Source organism: Peromyscus eremicus, chromosome 5, assembly GCF_949786415.1.
Source record: "Peromyscus eremicus chromosome 5, PerEre_H2_v1, whole genome shotgun sequence".
NCBI classification, from domain to species: Eukaryota; Metazoa; Chordata; class Mammalia; order Rodentia; family Cricetidae; genus Peromyscus; species Peromyscus eremicus.
This window is the reverse complement of record NC_081420.1, coordinates 104,783,375-104,808,856: the sequence shown is the minus strand read 5'-3', so window position 1 is coordinate 104,808,856 and position 25,482 is coordinate 104,783,375. Positions and strand designations below refer to the sequence as shown.

The 25,482-nt window shown below is 47.9% G+C and overlaps 1 protein-coding gene across 2 annotated transcripts in view; it reads right to left on the bottom strand.

The window, feature by feature from the left end:
* Positions 1-1,337: 1,337 nt before the first annotated feature.
* The window catches only part of Tk2 (thymidine kinase 2), a 96,725-nt gene continuing 72,580 nt past the window's right edge, over positions 1,338-25,482 (bottom strand). Inside the window, exons 1-10 of one of the 2 annotated variants that reach the window (XM_059264241.1) lie at positions 23,510-23,658; positions 22,840-22,877; positions 20,284-20,358; positions 16,793-16,846; positions 13,772-13,861; positions 11,917-11,990; positions 5,254-5,342; positions 4,557-4,636; positions 2,545-2,625; positions 1,338-1,559 (exon numbers count right to left, since the gene is read on the bottom strand). In XM_059264241.1, coding sequence (XP_059120224.1) covers positions 1,461-1,559; positions 2,545-2,625; positions 4,557-4,636; positions 5,254-5,342; positions 11,917-11,990; positions 13,772-13,861; positions 16,793-16,846; positions 20,284-20,358; positions 22,840-22,877; positions 23,510-23,633 — 804 coding nt within the window. In that variant the 5' untranslated portion in view covers positions 23,634-23,658 and the 3' untranslated portion in view covers positions 1,338-1,460. Of the gene's footprint in view, positions 1,560-2,544; positions 2,626-4,556; positions 4,637-5,253; positions 5,343-11,916; positions 11,991-13,771; positions 13,862-16,792; positions 16,847-20,283; positions 20,359-22,839; positions 22,878-23,509; positions 23,659-25,482 lie in introns of those variants that run through there. The other variant, XM_059264242.1, reaches the window with a different exon arrangement.

Here is a 25,482-nt window from a genome sequence, read left to right as displayed (position 1 = left end):
CTGGGACTGTCCATTTGTAAATTCTAAAGATGTCAAGACTGCTGGTACAAAGGTTCCTGCCTTTCTCAGGTTTATGGTTTATCCGTTAGACTGCAGGTACTGACGGACGGTCACCTTAGCTGCTATCTCTCCCACTACACAAAGGGCCCAAGAATTGGTCCAAACAGAAAGGAGCAACAGCTGGACTCTTGGCCCTCTCTGTGGCCACCAGGCATTCCAGGCACCTACGGAGAGGCACACGTTCATCAGCAGCCCACCATGCTGTATTTCCCTGAGTCTGCATCCAGTCTTCTCCAGATGCACTCCACCAACTCCAGAGAGTCAAGAGCTGCAAGACTTTAAATGCCTTTATTTGCAAGCCCTGACTGGGTCCCAGTCCCACTGTCCCCCAGAGCAACAGTCTGCCTTCCTCTTGGTCTCGACTGGTTCAAGCAGCAGCAGCTGCACCTTCCGTGTGCAGTTATGGCCCGCAAAGTTAGGATATTTTCTGATCCAATAGACATGGCTTTGTGCTCTGTGGTCCAAGACATCCGCTCAGATGGAAAAACACTTCGAAAGAGTGAAAGCCATCATGTCTCTCTCCCTGGGGCACAAACACTCAGTAATTCCAAGGGCCCTGTTCCTCACACAAGGACAGGAGAGAGTGATGGGGCCTATGAAGCCCAGCTGGCTGCCCTTGGCCTCACTCAGCACAGGGCAAAGTGTCCAAGTCCCAAAAGTCTTTTTTCTGACACAGAATGACAAAAACTGGCAGCAGTCTGGGAAGGGCCTTCATCCTCAATGACACTGGCACCATCCAAAGGCCAATGCGGGATTCCCCTATGGACACTGAGATCCAGATGACAAAATGGTAGAGGCTACAGCACCTTCATGCCAGGAAACACTGAGCTTGGGGCAAATAACAGAGGCGTGCCAAAGACTAGTGATGTCGATCCTCCTTGAACCTTGCCCAGTAGCGAAATGTGATAGAGTCCACATACTGCCAGCTCCTCTCACAAAGACATAGGGGGCTGGAGCTCAGAACAGCAGGCCTAAACAGAAACAGCTCAGGGGGACACAGCCCAAGCCAGGTGTCTGATGGTGCCAGCCTCCTTATGCACTGGCTATATGACCTTCAAGAGTCCCTGCACCTCTCCGACCTTCAAATCCTTACCTATGATGGAAGACTGCTCCCTTGGCCCACTGGGTGGCCTGATGCATAGCAGCTAGACCACCACCAGGGACACAGCAAAGGGTTTCAGCGTCAGGAAGCCACCAGGTGGGGCACCAGGGGGAATGTGTGCTGCAAGGATCTGATGACAAAAGCCATCTGTCCAAAATGAAAAGAACATAACAAAAATAGATCTGACCAGGTAACAGACGCTCCTGAGAGTAGATTCTTCCAAATGCTTCTAAAGAGCTAATGTGGCCCTTCTGGGCTACTCCTGACACTGTCATGTAGACTTCGGCCATGTCCAGTCCTACGGGCCATGCTTCCAATTGTCTGGAGTTAATATTCGGGCCCGGTTTTGTTCAAAGAGTTCTAACATTTTCTCCAAGTCGTGGTCAGCCTCAATCACCTAGAAATAAAACAAATAGGTCACAGGCTACACTTAAGTGACTCCACCCTCCCTGGGGCTGTACAAGAGGCTGAGGGGCCAAGAAGGTCAAAACCACACAGCTCCAAGCTCCAGAACAGTCTACACTCTGAACTGAATTTTTACCAAAGAATCCATGCCATCATCCATGCCTTTTCTTTTCATTGGAACGGGGAGGCAGGAGATTGTGTTGGGAACTAAACCCAGGGACTCAAACATCTAGACAAGCTCTCCGACACTTTGCTAGTTCCCTAGCCTCCTCAGGTTTTCTCTTCACAGTGAAGGAAAACACTCTGGAAGTTCCCACAGTGAAGACGTCCTTTGCCACAGCCCTGCCACCTGCTCGTCAGGTCCAGAATGTATATGTGGCCTACAGCCCAAGGCCATAAATAAAAGCTCATCATCCCCTATTGGACATGTGACTGCCTCAAGTGGTGACTGCCTGCCTAAGGTAATTTAGGAAGAGCAAACTGAAACACAAGACGTAAGAACTAGGACATACTGGTAGGGAGGACACATCACCTCTGAGCTACAAGGAGTTACTGCCGTCAGCCCAGGAGCTCAGAGGCGGCAGCACTGTGCCACTTCCACGCCCTCGGCACCTCCTGAGGGCGTCAGTGTGACACCTAAGAACAGACAGCCACTGACATGCTCTCTGAAGACACAGAGTCACCTAACCACGATGAACGGGCTCTGTGTCACCCACCCAAGAATGGGGACCATCATCCCCAGAGGTCCAAACTCAAACCCAGGTCCAGAGGCAGCTGGGGTACTTCTTTGTAGTGATGCTGTGTGGGTAACCGGTTACTAAAACAACCAGCCTTTTCTCAAGTCTGTTCAAGTCCCTGTGAGACTGTCCAGAAATGGGGACAGAGAGAGAAAGAGCTCTTTTCTGTGGCGTGGGTGACAGTCTCTGAGCCTTCCTCCCCATAGAAAAGTCTCCGCTCCAGGAGGGACACTGACTTACCAGAACAGGGGCTGCAGCTGGGAAAAGGCTGCCAGTGACCAGCCACTCCTCATAGAGGCGATGAATAGCACTGATGTACTCCTGCCACAGAAACACAAAGGCTGTGGGGAATGGGAAGGGAGAGAAGCCCGCCCACCAAGGGTCTCACAGGCCCACATGGCAGGCCAGAATTCTCAAGGACTGTTAGGAAGTGACATGAACAAGGGTCCCTGCAACAACCAGCATGGCTGTGTGAAAAGCCTGGGGTTGAAATGGCAGTGCACCCCCAACCACCCACTGCTCTTCCCTAGCCAAGTGTAAAAGCACGCCTCCCGACCTGGCATCTCCCATTTCTTGCCACTTCTCTATGGGAGACCCTGTTCCACCATGTGGGAGTGTACAGCTGTCAATGACAGGTGTCCCAGCACTCAGCAGCCACTACACCTTCCCTCTGGCTTGTCACCAAAAGGATCGAATTCAACCTCTCCCCTTACTAAACTCTCCCTGGAGACCACTCATTATAGAGACTGCCCAGACCATACGGACCACTCCTGTGGGGAGCACAAGGGAAAGGAGACAGACGCCCCCAAGCCATGTTACCTCCATGCACTCCCAGGCATTCAGCCAGTGTATGCGAGCTGCCCAGACCACCTCCTCCAGCAATAGTCTGCCCTCCATCCTAGAAGCTGGCCCACAAACCATGCTGCCACCTTCTTACACACCACTGGACACCCCCTGAGTGTCCTTGGCCCAGCCATTAGTTCAACCCCTTAGAAAATGACTTGGAAGGACCCCAAACATGACATTTCTTAGAAACATCGGAGTTGTTGAAGACAGCACAGCACAGAAATGCCAAGCCCATCACAGCACAGCCTAAGCTCAGCTCCATGGTGCTCCATCCTCTATCATTCCTGTCTCTGAGATTTCAAAGGACATGCCTAGAGCAGGCTTGGACCGTCATGGCTGGTCCAAGGCAAAACTCAGCTGAGCTTTAGGGATTAGACAGAGCTTTCAGGGCTCCCAGCCAAGACCATTTTGAGTCCAGAGCACCAGGATGTCCCAAAAGAGCTTACCAAGCCCCTGTCTATCCTTCAAGGACAACTGTCCACATAAGGTACACAGTCCAATATTCCCCAAGCAACTGCTAGGTACAAGGCCCGGGACACATGTTGAGGACAGAGGAAGTAAGACCAAATCTAAAAGTGTTTACGGTGTCAAGACAACTGGGAACAAACACTGTCAATATGCTGTCCTGCAGGCTGTCACTGCAGGAGGCCTAGGGGCAAGAGAAGGGCAGTGGAAGGAAGGTCAGCAAGTGACATCACAGCTAACGACAAACTACTGTACAAAGGCTCATTTACGTCAGTCCAACGTCTGTGCATGTGTCTATGCATGTGTGTGAAGACAAACTACTGCACAAGAGCAAAGGTACATATCCATGGTGTGCGTGTGTGCATGTGTGCATGTGTCTATGCATGTGTGTGAAGACAAACTACTACACAAGAGCAAAGGTGCATATCCATGGTGTGCGTGTGTGCATCTGTGCATGTGTCTATGCATGTGTGTGAAGACAAACTACTGCACAAGAGCAAAGGTGAATATCCATGGTGTGCGTGTGTGCGTCTGTGCATGTGTCTATGAATGTGTGTGAAGACAAACTACTGCACAAGAGCAAAGGTGCATATCCACGGTGTGCGTGTGTGTGTGTGTGTGTGTGCGCGCGCGTGTGTGCGTGTGTGTGTGTGTGTGTGTGTGTGTGTGTGTGTGTGTGTGTGTGTGTGTGTGTGTTGTGTGTGTGTGTGTGTGTGTGTGTATATGCATGTGCCCCTCTAACCATGGGAGTGCAGAAACCTGAGTCGGGAACCACAGGAAGTAGAGCAGTCCTGGCACCCACAAGGGCTCCAAAGCCACAGAGAAAGCTAGAGTTTGTCCTCAGTTGTACTTCCTGTTTCTTGCTACAAACCCCTGATGGTGGCATGGCGGGCAACAAGGGAGGGCTAGCAGGAGAGGTGGAGGTGGTTCTAGCCTCTTACCATCGGAATGATTCTCTCCTCTTCCCTGCACCTCGTCTTTAATCTCTGGTAGCAGATTTCAGGAGTGGTTCGAAGATAAACTGAGATTTAAAAACACAAGTAGCTCTGACTGTTGTGCTCCCAGTGTGGAAGCAAAGACTAGGACAGCACAGGGCTGGGGTGGAGAGGCGCTACCTGAGTAATAGCAGGAGCCTCGGCCCAAGCCTGCTCAGTCTCCCACTAGCCCCCGTGGAACCAACAGGAGTCCTGACGCTCGGCCCCCAACCCCTTTCCACATGTCCTCAGCGCCACAGTCTCATCATGAAGCTTACAGGAATTCTATTCCTAGCTCGGCCCCCAACCCCTTTCCACATGTCCTCAGCGCCACAGTCTCATCATGAAGCTTACAGGAATTCCATTCCTAGACGGGGTCTGGCAAGCCATTGGCATGAGCCCCACACAACACAGAAAAGCCATCAGATCAGAACAGGTCAGGGGCCTAGACAGAACTAACCCAGGGGAAGGAAGTTTAAGGAACCACGGCCAGAGTTCCTTTACAGGGAGTAGAACCCCAAATTCTGCCTCCCTTTGGGGAACTGTAATGGAGAGAGAACCATGGATGGCAGGTGTCCCTGCCTGCTGTCTCTGCAAGGGGGAAACCTCACCCCAGCTGTACCCAGAGGATCCTCCAGTAGGGGGCAGGGAGAGACTGTCTTACCTATCAGATCAACGGAGACGTCAATGTTCCTGATGATCCAATCAAACCACTCAGATAGAATCACGTAGTCAACCTCAGGCATCTTCCCGCTGCAGTGAGAATTCACAGGTTTTTATTAACCCATGTGTTGTGTAATTTCCCAAAGGGCCCAGGCAGGGGTAGCTTCTGTTTGGAAGGGCACCACCAAGGGCATGTTGCATGGTATGGTCCACAAATGATGGCCATGTAATACCAACAAGACCCTGAGCATCTGTCTGACCTTCCACCACCACGGGGCTGGCCATGGCACTGACGGATGGAGAATGCTTTTGGAATTGAACTCCAAGCAGATAAGAACACTTTAGTCTGTCCTCTGAGCACAGAGAAATCGTTCAAGTTGAGAGTGAATCAGTGAGTCATTTTCACTCCTAGAACTTGTTTTCTATGAAAATACTCATGAATGCTTGCCATACACTATTCAGCGTGAGAATGAATCTTGGTCTATCTCTACAGCAGGACATAGCTGAAGGATGGCGTAGTAAAGTCATATGCAGAAAGACTCTGGGAAAAGACTCTGAACCTGATGCTCAATGAACACAGGAGACTAAACTGTACACATGTGCCCCGACCACATAAAAGCAGCACACATTTGAAATGACTAGAAAGAAATACACCATCATGTTCACAGTACTTTTCTCTGAGCTGTAGAACTACTGAACTACAGCTGTAGACTTTTTCCCTTTGCTCTTCTCAAATCTAAACACACTAATACTCAAAACGAGAATGGGGTGTGGCACTGTTCTGTGTTTTAGATGTTAAACTTAAAGAGCAAGGCTGGGGAGGTGGTTCCATAGTAAGAGTGCTTGTTCTGCAAGCATGAGTGCCTGGGTACGATTTCCCATGGGGGGGGGGGCGCTAGGCATGGCCCTGTGTGCCTACAAACCCAGCACTGGGGTGTAGGGACAGACAGAGCTCCCTGGCCAGCCAGTCTACCCAAAAGGCGAGCTTTGGTTCAAGAGAATATCTCAGGAGAAAAAGGCAGAAAGTGATAGAGCAGGATTCAATGTCCTCATCTGGTCTCCACATTTACATATATTGAGCACATGCAGAGAGAAAGAGACAGAGACAGAGAGACACAGAGAGAGAGAGAAAGACAGAGAGACAGAGAGAGAGAGAAGAATAAAGGGGGACAAAGAAAGAGGAGACCTGGCTTCTACTTCTGGCATTCTTGGGCATCCTCTGCCCAGAGAGGACACAAGCAAGACAAGAGTGGACACAGCTAGTGGGCACAGGCCAGAAAGCAACCGGGGACTTCCAGGCCCTGGAAGAGCGCCTTCCCTTTGAGTGTCCTCTACTTGCATCATCTTGAGGGACCCACTCAGCCTGGGTATGACCAGGTTGGCTGCAAAGAAAACAGGTGTCCAGGCTGTGTGCTAGAAGTGGGGGAGGGGGGTCTGTCTTGACAGGAGGGAGGAGGAACCAACTGTGGCCCTGCGGAGGAAGAGGGAAGGTGGCCTGCAGCAGGCTTTCTTTTGGGCCACCAACCAGCTCCCAAATCATGACACGGAGACTTACTATCAATTATGAATGCTTGGCCTTATCTTATGCTTGTCCCACTAGTTCGTATAACTTAGTTTAACCTGTTTCTCTTCATCTACATTTTGCTTCAGGGCTTTTTATCTTTCTTTCATTCTGTATGTCCTACTTTCCTGCTTCTTCCATGTCTAGCTGGCTGGCGGCTGGCGGCTGCCTGGTCAAACATCTCCCTCTCTTTCTCCCTCATTCTCTCTTCTCTTGAGCCTACTGATTCCTCCTCCTACTCATTCTCTCTGCCCACCAGCCCCACCTAGCCCTCTACTGTCTAGCTATTGGCCATTCAGATTTTTATTAGACCAATCAGGTGCCTTAGGCAGGCAAGGTAAAACAAATGCAACACATCTTTACATAATTAAATAAATGCAGCATAAACAAATGTAACATATTTGTTGCCTAGTTAAACAAATGCAACACATCTTTACATAGTTAAAGTAATATTCTGCCAGTGACAGTCCCACAGTTCAGTATACTTTGCACCACATTTCTATTTAGTTCAGCTGAAAGTACCTGATGCTCAAGAAACCAAATCATACCTGTGTGTTGTGGCACCAGCCTGTAATCCTAGCACTTAAGAGGCTGAGGCAGGAGGATCTCATGATTGACACTAACCTGGGCTACTTAAAAACTCAGTTCCAGACTAGCCTAGGCTGCATAATGAGACACTATCTCAAAAATATTAAAACAGAAACTGGATACTTAAATACACCGTTTCCTGTTGTTTTCACAGGACCTTGTGAGGCCAGTTCCAGCCCAAGCCTTGCCCTCAGTCCCACTGCTCTCCACTGCATTAGTTGCCCTCCCTGCTCTGTCAGTTGTGGGGCGAACCTGGATCATGGGGTGTTTCTGTGGCCTGGCCTCCTGGTTCTGGGCCAGGGCAGGGGAGGTGGGAGGACCTGCCTGCTGTGCCCATGTGCCGGGTGAGTCAATGCCATGTCCCCATCTGAGCCTCACTCCATTCCTCTATCCCTGTCCTTATGAAAGGAGCACCAGGCAGTCTTGTAAAATCTTTGCCATCAATTTCTCTGCCCCTGGGGCTTACTACACAACTGCCCGGGTGGCCTCTTTAGCTGTGTGATCCTTCCACACCACCTTCACTTCCGCATTGCAGCCCAGTGCCTACAGCTAAGAAATTCAGTTTCTGAGGACAGCATAAAGCCCAAATCTTCCTCTTCAGCAGTTTATACAAAGTTCTCAGGCTGCTCTTGGCATAATTGCACTCATTCTGCCTCCCACCCTCACCGGAAGAGGTAGGCTTCTCCTTTGGGGTGCTCTTCACCCACCCTCACCGTAAGAGGTAGGCTTCTCCTTTGGGGTGCTCTTCACTTGTTCAAGGCCTTGAAGGCAAGAACACTCTTAGAAATTTTGCTTTGAGGAGATGTAGAACCCCAATGTGTATCTGTGGGCTTTTCCAGAAATCCAAACCTTCAATTACAGATTGTAAAGCCAGGCCCCCACCCCTAGATCCTCAGCAAAGGTTCCAAGGATTCCTGGGAAAATGATCAACCCAGCACTGCCATGTCAGCCACAACTAGACCCCACCGGTGAAAGGGTTTTCCATCACCATCATTAGCAAGCCTTTCCCTTGGACATATCAGGAAGTGGGGAAACACAAGCTTCTGGGCTACAGTTGATCACTATACATGCCACTACCTACCCAACTGCGCTCCCACAGGTAAGAACCAAGACAGTTCCAAGTACAGGTTAAGGATCCCACCAAACCTAATTCTACATTCCATGTGGTGTAGGCTAGAAAAAGCAGGTGGTCAGTTCATAGACATGTTGGTTGTAACTATTTTATCCACCGTGTGAACCTGGCATGTATTCCTAAAGAGCAAATAAAAGACATTCAGATAGTTATACAGAGTGATACATGCTGGTCACTGATGCCCAAACTGTTTCTTAACTGACCCAGGACACATTGACAGTTTTTTGTTTGGTTGGTTAGTTGTTTTCCCTGAGACACGGTTTCTGTGTGCAGCTCTGGCTGTCCTGGAACTCACTCTGTAGACCAGGCTGGCCTCGAACTCAGAGATAAGCCTGCCTCTGCCTCCCAAATGCTAGGATTAAAGGTGTGTGCCACTTTGCACAAATCTGGATCTATCTGCCTCTTTATTTAGTTTTTTAGCACCTTCTGCCTTTGGTGACTAGTGCTCATACAGCAGGATGAGATGGGGACGGAGGGCAGAAAGCTCTAAACAATCTCCTCTCTCTATAGCACCCCATTATGATAATCTGGTGCACTGGGTATGTTTGAGTTACAAGAAGAGTGACCTTACAGGAACCCCAAATTCCGTTCTTTCTCCCATTGGTTCTCTGCAACTCTGGTCCAAAACACTTTTCACCATCAAAACAGAAAGTCTTTGGTTTTCTGCTCCACTCTGGGCCTGGAAATAAACCTAGAGCTCTTTACAACAAAGAAGAGTATAAAACCCAAACCAGCAAACCAGAGGCAACACCTGTGAAATAGAAACCACAGGCTAGGTGCAGGAAAGAGGGAATCTTGCACCATAAATGTTTGGTCCTAAGGACAACTCTCAGAACTCAATCTTGTTCCCATGGCAGAAGGCCTACTCTCCAGGGAAAGGGCCAAGGCATAGGGTTGGAGCACTCCCTGTAATACACAGTGGCTGGCATAGTGGGCCTCATTCCTTACATCATAATCCTCAACCAGAAGGGAGATGACAAATCCAGAGAGTCCCAGGCCCGGCCAGCAGTACTAAGGAGACTTGCATGTCAATGGGATGCCCAGGTAGGGATGGGGAAGCAGAGCAGACTCAACCACACAATACACAGCAGCTCAGGACCAGCAGGAGCATTGCTCCCTCAAAAATATGTGTATGAAAGAGAAGGCAGGCACCAAGGAACAAGTTGGCTAGAGGCCAAAACCATCTAACAAGCGTGAACAAGCAGTGAGCAGGGCTCTCTATGCTTGTTCCGATTAGGGTAGTAAAGCACAGACTGTGTCTGCCCTCAAAGAGCATATGATCCAGCTGGGGACAAGTGACAGCAAGGAAATAATCACATTAAGCTGAGCCACATGAAACTGCCACTTTTATATATTAAAATTAGCCAAATGTTAATAATGGAAATAAATGTCTTAAATACTACTAAGGACATCACTATTAAAAGTAGCAAGGGGCGGGCTGGGGACGTGGCTTAGTGGTAAAATATGTCTGGTATATTCAAGGACCTGGATTTGATCCACGGCACCACACAAAAAGCAAAACCAAGGAGGCTCTACCCAACTATGCCAGACGGTCAGGGAGCAACTGTTCTTGTAAAGGACAGGTTTCGATTCCCAGCACCCACGTGGAGGCTCACAGCTGTCCACAGATCTAGTCCAAGGGGATCTAGTACCTTGTTCTGACCTCTGTTGGCACTAGATACACACACACAAAATAAAAATAAATAAATATTTTTAAAGTGAGAGAGAGAGAGAGAGAGAGAGAGAGAGAGATGGTCAGGGAGGGCTGGGGCAGACCAATAAGGAGCGCTGTGGATGGGAGGGCCAGAACATCCTGCACAAGCATCAGGACCAGCAGACCAATAAGGACCACTGTGGATGGGAGGGCCAGGAACATCCTGCACAAACATCAGGACCAGCAGACCAATAAGGACCACTGTGGATGGGAGGGCCAGGAACATCCTGCACAAGTATCAGGACCAGCTCTCTAAGAAGTGACAGTAACACTGGAAGCTCAAAGCAGAAGAGGTGGTAAGAATGGGGGCCCTGATGAGGACAAGGAACCAGGCACACAGCTCTAAAAGAAAGAGTTCAGAAAGGGCTGAAACTTCAGACTTTAGTCTGCAAGGCATTCCCTCTAAGACCCATCAAATCATCAATACCTAAGCATAGAAATGTAGCCCATCCCCACTCCCACCCCTGCTAGAGGCCAAAGCACTGGATGGGTCACTAGAAGCCTTCCAGGCTTCCATCTAGATGAAAGATTGAGCCCATGAGGACAGAAGCCAGCTTTAAGTGAAAAATCACAACTCAAATAAACACTAGGCAGACTGACTACTCTAGTCATCCTGAATCTTCATCTTCCCAATAGACTTGCACTGTGCCATGGAATTCCTCTCGCCTACCAACCTGGGCTCCTGTGAACACAGGACCAGAGGAATATCAGCAAGGGAACTGTGAAAGTGCTGGTGTATTTCCATCGGGACTTTTGCCTATGCCATCCACAGGAGATGAAAGGCCCATGTTTGCTTCTGGTCCCAGAGGGGATAACAGGCAAGAGGAAGAGAAATGAGTTGCCTGGGTTACCCTAGCCAAGCCCATTCTAGTCTAGCCCATTCCCAGACATTTGGCTAAGCCCAGCCAAGGTAAAGAGTTACCTTCACCTGGATGAACTCCCAACTGACCTGGCCATAAAGGAAGGTGGCTATCGCCACTGGGTTTTGTGGTTATTTGTTATACAATATTATAAATCAACAGAAACTCATCAATACTGTTGGTACTCCATATCTGTCAGGCGAATAGGCAAGCTCCAAAATCAGTGGTTTAGGGCTGGGGAGATAGCTGTTAGTAAAGTGTCTGTGTGAGCCTGAGGACCCGAGTTCAACTCTCAGATCCCACGTAAAAAGCACAGGCATGATGGTATCTGCTTGCAATCCCAGCACTGGGAAGTAGAAACGGGCAGATCCCTGGAATACACTGGCCAGCCAGCCAGCCTAGTCAGTGATAACTAAGCCAGTGAGTGAAAGCCTGTCTCAAACAGCAAGGCAGAGGGCTGGAGGGATGGCTCAGTGATTAACAGCATTTGTTGCTACTGCAAAGGACCTAGGTTTGGTTTCCAGCACCCATATGGTGTCTCACAACTGTCTGTAACTCCAGTTTCGGGGGATCCCATACCCTTTTCTGACCAGGCACACATGTGGTACACATACATACATGTAAGCATAAAAACCACTCATACACTCATAAAATCAATCTTAAAAAATTAAAGCAATATAGATAATTTGAGGACCAACACCAAGGTTGTCCTTTGCCCCCCCACACACACACACATACACACACACACACACACACATATACACAAAATCAGTGGTTTAATAAATAACCGACTATACAAACTACAGTACCTTCTATACAGGTTTTCTACAAAAATGTATCTTGCACTGTAAATTGACCTTTCCATCAACCGTACAGGTGACATCTAAAGGAATGGAAAAAGTGATTTACTCTCAGGTGACAAAGGGGATAAAGCCTGAAAACTTGCCCCACCCCTCTCACCCTGTCCTGTGTCCCTGCCATCTTTGCTGATCGTAAGACTGTGAGGAGAGGGTGACAGGATGGCAGAAGTCAAATCAAATCCCTGTGCGTCTCCCTCCACCCTGACCGGACCTGACGGACCCATCCTGAAGTTGGGAGGACGAAGAAGGCAGTAAAGGCAGTGATGGGGGGGGGGGGGCTGCCCGCCGCACCGCAGCACAGCTTTCATAGCAGAGGGGAGACCCGACTAGGATGCTGCCCGGTACTGTCCGATTGGCACAGTCTGGTGAGTGGAACCCTGAGACGGGAAACCTGTTTACCTGAAGACCAGAGTGTCTGAAGCAGAGCCCCAGAAGGCTAGGGTTGGGAGGCATTCTGGAGGCTCGGCCTGCTAAAACTGCGAAGTTCTCTGCCCAGCAGGCAAGGGGATGACTGGATACCACCCTTCTGCAAGTCGCTCACACCCTGCATGGACCATCGTTCCCTTCAGCTACAACACCCTTTTGGGAAGCAGGAGGAACCTGTACCCTGACACCTAGTGGACAAACAAAGAGTGGCCCGCAGCAGCCACAGGCACATGCAAACCTACAACCCACTCTCTCCGCTTACCTGTCCGCCCTCCAGGACTTCTGCCCACCCATCCTTCCTCCTATCCTTTCTGTACATCTTGCCCCTATCTTCCTTTGCCTGTCGTTTTCTGGCCCCCTCTTCAGCCATCTCTCTCCTGCTGAGTCCAACCAGCTGTCTCTGCCTCCTTAGCAGGTGTCAGCCCATATCCCATAATATTCACATATCGTTGAATATAATTTAGAGTGCCCACTTAGGCAGAGCAGAGCAAGCCAAGGGAAAAGGTGATAACTGTAGGTGCTCTGTTCTCTATCACTTAGGGAAACATTTGGGGAAGGAGAAATTCATCCAAAGATTCTAGTCATGTCTGTCAATTTGAAACGATTTATACCAATAGAAGAATGGTAACTACAGCTATAGGTAACCAGACTTGGATCAAACTGATCAGCATAATGACTGTGCCAGTATAATTGTCTATAGAGGTGTCTTGCATCCTACATGGAAAGGCTATTGCTGTGCACAAAGCTTTGCCCATAGGTGTCACTCATGCCCACAGGTATCACTCCTGGTCTCCCTTACCATCTTATCTCCTAAGACAATCTACCCCTGCTGATACAAGGGCCTGATATAAGCAGCCCTGTATGTCCTGTCCTGCCCCAACACCTGGTTTAGGCAGTGCTAGCCATTTGTGACCCAAGGTGAATCAGATCCTTTCAAGAATCTGAAAGCCAGACCCCACGAAGCTCTGATCAATAGTTCTCAAACACGCAGACACACAGAACATGCATCCAGGAGCCCTGGACAGCTGGATAAGGGACAGCCTGTTAGACCTCAGCCCCAGATCTTCAGACTCAGTAGATCTGGGGAGGGGCCAGGAAATGTCCAATCCTAACATCCTCGGGTGACAGTGCTGCTGCAGTCCAGGGAGCACACTCTGGTTAAATGATGCTAAGTCTATCAGTGGTCAGATTACAAAAACGTGAGCTCAGGAGGTATCAGGACAGCCACCTGTGAGGACAGGAGACCTTGCTGCAGTCAGAGAAGACTGTGCAGCATGCAAGCCCAAGAGACTTCCTCATGAGACTTCCCTATCTGACAACACCCTGAACTTGAAAGATGTTTTGTTTGACAAGGTTGGAAGCAAGATCTGAACTGTACCTGAGGACGAGTGTGCTGGTCCAGCATAGTGAGCTGCACGTAAGTCTGCAGTGTGAGACCCCACCGACTGGCATCGTGGTACATTAGACCCTGCAGAACAAAAAACAAAGCACTTTGTGTCCAAATGGCAATTGCAGGCTCAGGTCTATCAGTCACTGAAAGCCATTTCAGGAAACCTACATGGGCAGGGCTGGGGCCAGAGGTGGACTCAGGATAGCTGCATGGCTCTCAGAATAGGGTGGGCAGAGACAGATGTGAATACAATTATAGGAGAGCCCCCTAACAGCCAGACCATACGAGGAACAAGCACTCAGACATTTGTAGTTGACCTTGAGTTTCCCTGTGGTCTGTTCTCCATCCAGCAGCCAAACTGAGCTTGTTAATGTCTCCCTCTGCTCCAAACCTTCTAGGGACTTTGCATTGCATTCAAATCAAATCCAAAGCCCCATCCTGGTCATAGACCCTAGAAATCCACTGCCATCCTCGTCTCTTATCCTTCTTCCTCAGCTTCTAGCCACATACATTTCCTTAGTGTTCTGCAAACATGCCAAGCAGGACCCCATCTCAGGGCTTGCGAACCTGCCTCTTTACTCTTGCTCCAGATGTCTGCAATGCTTCCTCCCTCATGTGTGGGCCTCTGCCCAAATGTCACCTTACCAGAGATGCATTCTCCTACCTACTCTACATTAAATAGAGGCTAGCCCTCAATCATTCTGTCACCTACAGATAAAAACACTTCCTTCTCCAGCTGCTCACTAAGAATCTTTTGCTTCTCTCTCTGCAATGTGTTGTATTGGAGGTGTGTGGAAAGGACAGGGAAGCCCAGTCTTATTACACAGCCAGGATGGTCAGGAACTCAGGACTTTTCCTGCCTCAACTTTCAAGAGTACTGAGGTCACAAGCATGTGAAACTATGCCCAGCTTCCTTTTTGCATTATTTTGTTTGGTTTTGTTTTTGTCTTGGTGTAAACTCATGACACTCAAGTGCTCAGCATTGAAAACTAAAGGCTTTCCTAATCATGGGTAAAAGGAAAATCTCAGCAAAGTCAGAAGCTGGATGACTGCACAAACAGGTAATTTTCTGCATCAGTGACCAGCGTGGTAAGCCAATAATTGTCACACAAGCATTGGTCTTGCTCTTCCAACCATCAGAAAGTTGTGGAAATATAGATGATGATGATGACGCTCTTATAATGCAACTTCCTAGGACTATATTTCTGGTTTGTGAAGTGTCTCCTCTAGTCCCAGACATCTGAAAGTCCAATTGTTTTACTTGATAACTAAGCCCTAGTTCCTCTATGGCTTCTAGAAAGTAAGAATGCCAATGGACTTTCTCTGTTATACCCAAAGATGGCTGACAATCCATCTTCTCCATATGCAAACAAGTTAAACTCCTGTCACAGCTCTGTGCAATTCTTATTCAAACACTATGAGCTTTTGTCTTATCTAGCATTCTTTCACCTGCTGTAGCTCTCTTCACAACTCCCTTCAACACCCACCACATTCCTTTTTTTTTTTTTTTTTTGTACCTTACATAGCCTGTCACAATACAATGTCTAGATTCAAAGACAAAGTGTTCCCAGCCCATGGAACTAGAAACTATAGATTCTTTTTGTTGTTGTTGTATTTATTTTGTTGTTGTTGTTGTTGTTTTTACATCCCAACCAGTTTCCCCTCTTTCCCCCGAGTTCCTCTCCCCCTCCCTGCCTCCTTCCCCATCCACTCTCCCTGTTTCTCTTTAGAAAAGGGCAGGCCTCCCATAGACATCAACCAGCCATGGTCTATCAAGTTGCAGTAAGACTAGGCACCTCCTCTCATGTTGAGGCTGGACAAGGCAACCCATTAGGAGGAAAGGGTTCCAAAAGCAGACAATATAGTCAGAGACAGCCCCTACTCACACTGTTAGGAGTTCCATAAGAAGACCAAGCTACACAACTGTAAGATATAGGCAGAAGGTCTAGGTCTGTCCCATGGAGGTTCCCACCCAGGTTGTTGGTTCAGTCTCTGTGAACCCCTATGAGCCCAGGTTAGTTGCTTCTGTGGGTTTTCTTGTGGTGTCCTTGACCCCTCTGGCTCTTACAATCCTTCCTCCCCATCTTCCGCAGGGTTCTCTGAGCTCCACGTAAGATTTGGCTGTGGGTCTCTGCAACTGTTTCCATCAGTTGCCGGGCGAAGTCTCTCTGATGACAATTCACCCACATTTACCCACCACATTCTTACATCTAAGTGTCTCCTTCGTCCCCACACTGATATTAGTGCCAGGGAACCGAAACTTTATACTGCTCAGTGTCTGGCATGCAGAGCAGTGTCTACCACATAGAAGGTATGTGATAAATACTCTCTGAATGAATGAGCGAGCAGATGCTAAAGGCTAGGCAGTGCAGCTGTGCTCTAGCAAACACAGCACAGGAGACACAGATGCTGCTGCTGCTGCGGAACCAAGTTCAATGAACTCCAACTCCATGGGGTATTGCCAGAGGCTTGCAAGGCACTGCTAAAACCACAGCTTTCTTAGCTGAGAAACACTAAGCACCCCTATAAATGGGATGGAGCCCAGAACCAAGACCCCTTTCTTCATCCCCTCTGCTAGTGTCTGCTTTCTCTCCATCATTTTCAAGCAGGCAGCACGGGGCTTTCTGAGTGGAGGAGGGAGAAGAGGCACGTGCACACTGTGGTCCCTGCCCTCCGTGGGAAGGAAGATCGGCAGCTTCAGGGTAAACAACAGGATCTATTACTAGATAATGCGAAGCCCAAACCCAAATCAGAGGCTCTTCTAGAAGCTGATGACCTAGAACTAGGTTCAAGGAAAGCTAAGCCACTTGGAATCCTTAAAGACAGCCAAAAGGGGGTTCCTGGCTTTGTGCACACCCACCCAGGCCTCTTCTTTCTTCTGACCTGCCATTCTCCTTTCTTCTGAATCAGTGTGGACAGAGTGGGTGTGCACGGGCTCAGGTGTCAGCACCACCGTTCCTAGGTACTCACAGGGAAGCTGGCAGTCTGTGCAAGAAACAAAGCACTCACCAGGGGATTGTGGCCTCGGACATTTCTCCACTTGAGCACAGGCTCCATCAACACCTGCAAGGAAAGAAAACATGCTGTAACAGCATGCCAAGTTTAGGAGACAGACAGACAGACAAGACTACTGTCTGGGTGCCAAGGGTGGGCCAAACAAGCTAGGCCTCTGAAAGGCCACAGTTTCTTCTAGGTGGGGCCCTCCTGTGACTTCCAAAAATGACCTGTAAATAACTGGAAAGCAGCTCAGTCTGAAGGGGAGTGGGCTGACCAAGGCCAGCCGAGCTCTTCGTAGCTTGGAGACAAACACGAGTGGCTCTGAAGTTTCATAGCCTGACTGGGACCTGGCCCCGATACACACTACTGTATGGGTCAGGGCTCTCTACAGGGGCAGATCCAACAACAAGAACATAGCCATTGACATGAAGAAGGAGCTCATTAGCAAAACTGGCTCATGTAATTATGGAGGCTAAGAACTCCATCTTGCGACAGGTTGTCTAAAGCTGGGATTCCAGGGATACAAGGAGCACAGTTCAGTCTAGTTCCAAAGCCTGAAAACCAGGGAAGTCATTGGGGTAATGTTAAGTATGAGGCCGAAACACTGGAACCTGGGCCTCAGGCTAAGTCCCAAAGTCCTAAGGCTGGAAAGCGTGGAGTTTTGATGTCCCACAGCAGGAAAAAGAGGAAGGAAATCCTTTTCTTTTTTGTTCTATCCAGGCCTACAGCCAACTATAGGTCCCCATTCATGTTCCCTCCTTAGTAAACCCACCAATTTACATATCAGTCTCCTCTGGAAACACTCTCTGAACATGTATAGAAATAATGCTTCAGTAGCTCTCCAGGCACAGTACCTGCCTCCTTATTCATGAGGTGTGTTGCAAGATCCCCAGTGGATGCCTGAAGCTTCAGATACAACAAGCCCGGGACATGCCATGTTTTTTGTTTGTTTGTTTGTTTTTCCTATGCTAGAAAGAGGGATGATTCACATGGGACAGAGTAAGATGGCATGAGGTTTCATTGGGTACATCATACTATAATGCATAATTTAATTTTTATGAATTGTTTAAATCTAGAATGTTCTACTTAATATTTTTAGATGCTGGTTGACCTCAGGTAACTGAAACCACAGAAAATGAAGCCACAGCTGAGTGTGGGAGGCTGCTTTAGTCATGAATTCAATCAAGCTCTCACCCAAAATTAACTATCACACCATATAAATTTTATAAGTCAATTATCCTTTTGTTTCTTCTTCTCAACGAAGGTAAGAGTGTTTACCTTGGAGAGGTTATACATATAAGCATGGAATAATTAGATAATACCATAAACACTTAACATGGTTGTTGGAGCCCATTTTGACCATGGGCCCGAGTACAAGTGTTGAGATGGTCTGTACTTGCTGTGCTGAGGGGAGGTCTTTTGCTCCACCCCTTGGCATCTCTATAAATACCCTGGGGCAGAGACAGTCGGGGCCCGTTGGAATAGGATCTAGGCCCTTTGGAAGCTCTCCTGTATTTTCTATCTTTTCCTCTCCCCTCTATTCTTCTAACTAATATTTCCTGCTGCTTCTACTCAAGAATACTCTGGGGAAATGTGGGGGTAAGGGATGATCCCCCACACATGGTACATTGCATGGATATTAGCTATTGCTGCTGCTACTTTGTTAATTGGCCCCAAGGTCTATAGTGAGAACATAAGGACTCTTCAAGTTCTATTGAGAGGTTCACTACTCAAGACAAGTGCTATGACCCTAAGATTGATGAGACACATCATCCAACACTAACAGCTAATATTGACTGCCATGAGAGGGTACAGCACCAAATCTGCAAAGAGGAAATATACCTGGAGGGAAACTGGCAAACCTCCCAAGTATCCTTGCCCAGTGGAGTCTCATAACACACAATTTCCCCAGCAACAAGTTGTCACAGCACATGCAAAATGCTGTCTACCAGGGAAGCTGACCTAGTAGACCTGGGAGTTCAGGGACGTCAGAGGTGCACAGGCTATTGCTGCCTGGAACCTACCAAACCCTCAGGCCTCCAAGAAGCAAGCAGTTGTTCAGGACAGTCCATACTGTTTGCATCCAGGCACAGAAAGCTTCCCTTCTGAGGCAGGAATGGTGGGAATCCTCCCTCGACCTCTGCTTCCATGTGCTGGCCAAGGCCAACCTTTCGGGCAGACCTCTAAGCAGCTGTCCGGGGCCTGCGATGTCAACTCTTCTCTGCACAGCAGCACATGAACACAACAAGACCAGGGCTGGAAAATGGTTCTTATCTTAGCAAACCACATATATCTTTAATAGAAGTAAACTCAAGGAGGGAGGGAAGAAGAGAAGAAGGGACGGGAAGAGGGAATCAGCAGTCAGAAAATCTGCAATACAGCTTCACCATCCCTAATCTGACATCCAAAATGCTTCGACTTCCCAGCAGACATTATGCCACAGAGAGAAAAGTCCATACTTAGACCTCACACGACAGATCAGTCAAACACACAAAATACTGGTCCGGGCTACTGAAATTACCTTCAGGCCATGTGCATAAAGTACACACATAAATGAATGTCCTGTTTAGACTTGGGTCTCATCTCTAAGATCATTACATATTATATCAAATATTCTAAAATCTGAAAAACAATCCAAATCTGAAACACTTCTGATCCCAAGCATTTCAGACAAGAGACACTAAATCTGTAACAAAAGAGACACAAGACACCAAGACCTAGCACAGAGAATGAGGGTCACACGGTAGAGAGAAGTGATTCTTAAACATCTACGAGGTTATTCTTAGTGGCTGAATTTTAAATGAACTAGAAATACATAACCAGCTGCGCACAGTGCTACTCACCTGCTGAGACACTGACACCTCAGAGCAAGGCTCAGCAGCCTGCCTTCTCTGCTCTCACACATGTATTCTTCCTAACCAGACTATGGGGAGATCTGTACATGCACCACCCAACACAGGGGCCACAAGCCACACGCAACCATTATGACCTTGGAATTCGACCACAGATGTTCCTCTGTTTACAATGGGGCTATGTCCTCACTTGAAAATAGAACAAGTTGAAAATGCATTAAATATACTAATCTACCAGGTATCACAGTATAGTTTCTACTGAATGGATACTGCTTTGGCAGCACTGTATATTCAAAAAAAAAAAAAAATCCTAGGTTGAAAATTATGACTTGAGGACTATCTGAGGTCCAAATTGAGAATGCTGTAAGTGTTAAATAAATGTCCAACCCCAAGGATTTAGTATGAAACACAGAATGTAAACAGTTCATTTATCACTTTAATACTGACTTCATATTGACACACTAATATCTGGGATGTCTCAAAGTGCTCCTCTTGCTTCACTCCGTGAGGCTTTTAAAAACACTAGATCACACGTGTGGACTGCACTGGGGACTGGCATCATCCTTCAGTTGGACAGAGCTGTCTGTGCCTTGCATAACTTATTCCACTCAGGCATTTCAGGTTCCTTCAAACCCAGTGTGAGCGCCATACCTCGACGTCTGTTGTGTTGGAGAAGAATTCCAGGCATGTTGTCTTCCCACTTGCAATATTGCCCTCAACACAAACCTGGCAGAAGACAGATGTACATTAGGGATAGAAATCAAGCATCCCGAGGAACATGAGGGAAAAACTAGGTTAGGGTAGACAGCCTCCGTGGTTCAGTCTAGGAGTTTGAGTGGCAAGCCAAAACCCTGCCTCGGGAATCCCCCAAGGTCATACTTAGCAGTAACAGCAAAAGCATCCCCCATCCTGCCCCCTACTGACAAACCCGGGTGATGCATCCACACCAGACCCAGTCCCTCTTTTTGTTAACAAGCTGGGGGTCAAACCCAGAGCCTCATACATCCCGATCAAGTTGTCTACCACTGAACTACATCCTCAGTCCAAGCCAACACCCCATCCCCTTATGTCACCTGAACCCACACACAGCTTGTCTGCCCTGTCAAGTTCTGAGCCCTTCCCTAGTTCTACCCTTCAGATCGCCATGTGTCAGCTATAGAAAGTGACTCCTTAACCTGAGTCTATCAATGGCTTTGAGGTTGAAAAGCACACGTATGCTGTCTAGGATCCAGCTCGTTGACTACAGAGAAGCTCTCAGTCACTGACTGGTATTAGCAAAGGAGAGGAGGGGAAAAAAGCAGCAGAGACTTTTGCCACAGGTGGGTAGCCTCTGCCACCCTGTTTAACCTCCCCAGAATCTGGGAAGTTGATCCTTACATGCTTCACAGAAAAGAAAACTGAAGCTCACAGAAGGGGTCCAAAAGGGAAACCAGACTGAACGTACACCCTCGGTATGATGGCTGCCACCTGGGGAGGCATGCCCAACCATTCTAAGGCTCAGCCTGGCACCCCTGGTGATTGATAGACCAAGTGGTTTGAGTTCCGGCAGATCACAAGAGATGCACAGTTCAGCATAAGACAAATTGGTCCTTGAGAACACTCTTACACATCCTCTGGGTCACACAGAGAAGTACATACTCTATCACATAGTGGCCTGTTGCTTCACACCAGGGCTGGAGGTATCCGCAGATTTGTGGTGACTTGCCGAGGCAGTAATCCAGGCAGGTGGGTGGAATTTACACCCAGGCCCAACAGGCCCCTTCTCATGACCTCAGGCAGCACCTGTCACATTCTCCATTATAACACCTATCACAACAGGCCGCCACACCCAATATAAAACTCTCCCTAGCAAGTACACTGTTGACTGGCAGCAAAGGTCCCCAGCCTTGGACCTAACAGGTATCCAGAAATGGACAGTGACACTTCCCACAGATGCCAGGCCACCCTCTAATCCCAGACCCCTGTCAGTTTGTACCTTTAGGACCCAGAGTAAACACTAAATAAACCCAAGGGAGTAAGTGAAAGGCAAGAAGAAACCCCACAGGGCACTACTGGGCCTTTTGTTGCTGCTCTTCCCTGAAAACAACTTTTCCTCTCTCCTGGATACACAAAAGGAACTCAAGATGGACGTCACTCTACATCTGATAATTCTTTCCTGTTCACTACAATGACTTCCATACTATTCAAAGACAGTTAAAAAACACTTACCCTATTCCCGCCAGAAAATCCTGAAGAGATTCACTAGCCAGTGAATCCCTGGGATTTTTCCTGCCCCTGTGTCCCAGCACTGGAATGACAGACACCTACATTGCTTTTAATGAAAGGACTGGGGATCCACACTCAGGTCCCCATGCTTAGGCAACAAGCACTTTTTCCACTGAGCCTCACCCACCCCCCAGCCTCTGCCTGGATCTTTTTTGTTTGTTTTTTTGTTTTTTTTTTGTTTTTTCCAGACAGGGTTTCTCTGGGCAGCCCTGACTATTCTGGAACTCCCTCTGTAGATCAGGCTGGCCTTGAATTCACAGAGATCCTCCTTCCTCTGCCTCTCAGTGCTGTGATTAAAGGCATGCGCCACCACAGCCTGTGCCTGGGTCCTTCTTAAAGTGATGTCTAAAAAATATTTGATGAGGGGTGTATGCCCACAGAAGAAATTTAAGTCACCACATAGAACGCATCGCCCATAATTTCAATTCAAAGATAAACACCATTACCTTTTGGCCTGCTTCCCCATGCACATTTCTCATCTATGAGTCTTTCAACTGCTTGCTGAAGGCCTACTATGTGTCTAGCACTTCATATGCAAAACTTAGCCCCAACCTCCCCAGTGCTCACAAAAAAAAAATAAGAAACAGGGGCTTACAAAAATGGAAGGGTGTGCTGTCAACGTACACAGGCAGCTTAGCCCTAGGTCCTGTGCCTGTGCCACAACTCCACTTTCCTCCGGAGGCAGAGTCTAGTCTCCAACCATTATAAGTGACACGGATGAGAATCTACCCCACATCTTTCTCTGGTGCTGAGAATGGGATCCACCTTATGCTTGCTAAGCGCACCCTAACTGAAATGTACGCTTACTCTTTTTCACGTTTTATTTAGAGATAGATATCATCTCGTAGCTGCTTTTTCACTGTGTGCACATATTGCTTCACGCTCCGGCTCAAAAAAATGAAATTATTCTACACTGGAGAATACATGCAAAGAGGAACTTACCACTGCTTTTTTCTCTTTATCATTTTCTCTATCTTTATCTAAAAAAAGAAAGGAAGTTGATGTTTCAATTATTCACTCTTCTCTGTGCCAATCTGATAAATAACCACACAAACAGTCCTTTTTATGCTTGCTTCTTGACTTTAAAAATGTTTACCATTCTCGGGACCCTCTATGGTTGGGTCTTGCATATGACACTGTCTGATGTCTGCCTGGGTCCAGGTCCATTTGTGCGTGCTTACTTTCCTTCGCTTGGTATATTCTACTTTGTTTTCACCTGTATTGTGTGCTTAGGATCTTCACAGTGGACACAAGGATTCCAAAGGGCGGCCTGTGGGCTTGGGCTTAGGGCTGGGACGCAGGCTGTCTGTTTTCTAGGCCAAGGCTGGCAACACTGCCAACCCCTGGCAGCAGGCGGAGACCAATGCTCCATTTGGGAAGAGTAAGAGAAAGTAAGAAGCCTGAACCACTGAGAGCTGGTTAAACGCAGCTCCCGCCCCATTTTCTCCTAAGGCCTTAAGAATCTGACCAGGAAACGGGAAGAGAAGCCGTGCTTGAGCCCCAAGTACAGGTCCTCCCAATTCCTTAGGGCTTCGGAGAAATCCGGTGACTTGCAGTGGAGGAGGAGGGGACCAGCGCGACCCCTACGAGGTGGCACAAAAGTACTAGTTACCCGGAGGCAAGGCGCGGTGAGGTGCCCACAGCGGCCCGGTGCCCGAAATGAGGCTCCCAGGACTTCCGGGGCTTACGCTACGAAGAGATCGGGAAGCCCAGCTACATAGCGGACGCAGCAGCATAGCCCCAAATTGATGTGCTAGCCCGACTTCCTTCCGGTGGGCTTTGGAGCCCCGCCCCACCCCTCTCCCGGCCCCGCCCCTTAAAGGGTCCTCGCGTATTTCTCCCTGTAGGCCCCACGGAAGAGATTCAAAGTGAGGATTACAGTTTACAGACAGTAGAACACACCCCTTATCTAACTAAACTGAGGGAATGGGTGGATAATAATGCCGGGAGCTGATTAGTTCATTAACATATCAGATTACTTCCTTAACTGCCTGCCCATCCACACCTGGCACACGCCTACTCACAAAGTCCTGTATTTTCCTTCTAACGATTCTGCAGGTAGACATTGTCATCCCCATTTTCCGAGCTCGTCCTGGAAGAGTTAGGCTTGTTTAAAAGAGCCCTAGGTTTAATGCCCTTCACAAAAAGCAGAGTGAAGGACATAAGGAGGGGAGCTGGGATGCAAGTCACTGTTTTCAAGCCCACAGTCTTTGACCTTTCCAACATTTGTACTATAATGTTGATCCCTCAGGAAGGCACAACCAATATCTCCACTGAATGGACAAATAAGGGATAAGAAGAAAGCATGTAACCCCCACTTGTAAGCAAGTAGCAAAATAAGCTCAGATTAGGCACATCTGTCCCAGAGCAATAAGCCCAGCTGTTGCCACCTTGACTGTATGTGACAGTTGCTACATGTGAGTAGAGAAGTTTTCTACTTCTTCCAGGTTGCAAGATGCTGACAGTCATCTTGGACAGAGAGAAGAAAGATATTTTCAGTTTTTGCCTTACTCTTTAGAGATGTCACCAGAAACCATCACCCTAACTGGGCTTCCTGTTTATTTGCTGGGCACCTAGCAAAGGCAACTATAATCTTGAAAAATCAAAGTCAAAGGGGTTTTTTTGTGAATGTGTTGGGGTAAGGTTGCTAGTAAGTGCTGCTTAGATTCAACAGAATGAACAGGTCTTAGCTGGGCAGGGTCCAGTGAAGTCTAAATGGACTTGGGTGGTGTGCTGGTTCATTCTTTTCAACTCAACACAAACTGGCTGAATCAAATTTGCCTGTGGGCATGTCTGTGGAGAATCTTCTTGTTGCTACTTGATGAAGGAAGGACTACCCACTGTGGGCAGTGCTGTCCCTGTACAGGTGAGGTGTTTATGAAAGAGCAAGCCAGAGAAAGGAAGCCAGAAAACACCTTTAGTTCCTCCGTGGTCTCTGCTTCGGTTTCTGCCTCTAGGTTCAGCCTTGAATTCCTGCTCTGTCTTCCCTTGGCTGTAGCCTGTAAGCCAAATAACCCTCTCTTTCTCCAAGTTGCTTTTGGTCAGTATTTAATTTATCACAGCAACAGAGATACAAACTATGACAGGCGATGTCCTAGTTATACAAGACAAATCACATAAAAGAAGTGACACATACTCCCTGTGTCTAAAAAGAAATGGTCCAAGATGGTGTAGTCCTGACTACACTGGAGCATTTTATAAACGGTAGCTGCCCACAGCTAACAGCAGTGGAAAGGCAAAAGTGCTCTGGAGATACATGGCATATCCTGAGAGCAAGGCCAGGCTAGGAGGACCAGGCTGTAAGTTCAGGTTACATAGTCTACAGCTACCGATGAGTGCCCTAGACCCTGGGGACCCTGCAAGGAGAGAAGCAGACAGATCTTTACTTTGTAGAATTTGTATTTTTATTTTAACTGATACATAATTGTACATATTTACAAGGTATCATGTGATGTTTCATTACGTGTGCACATTGTGTAATATTCATATCAGGGTAACTCTGTCTCTTCAGAATAGTTTCTGTGCAGAAAAAATTCAAATTCCTTTCTTGTAGCTTTTAATTTTAAATAAAGCAATACATTCTCG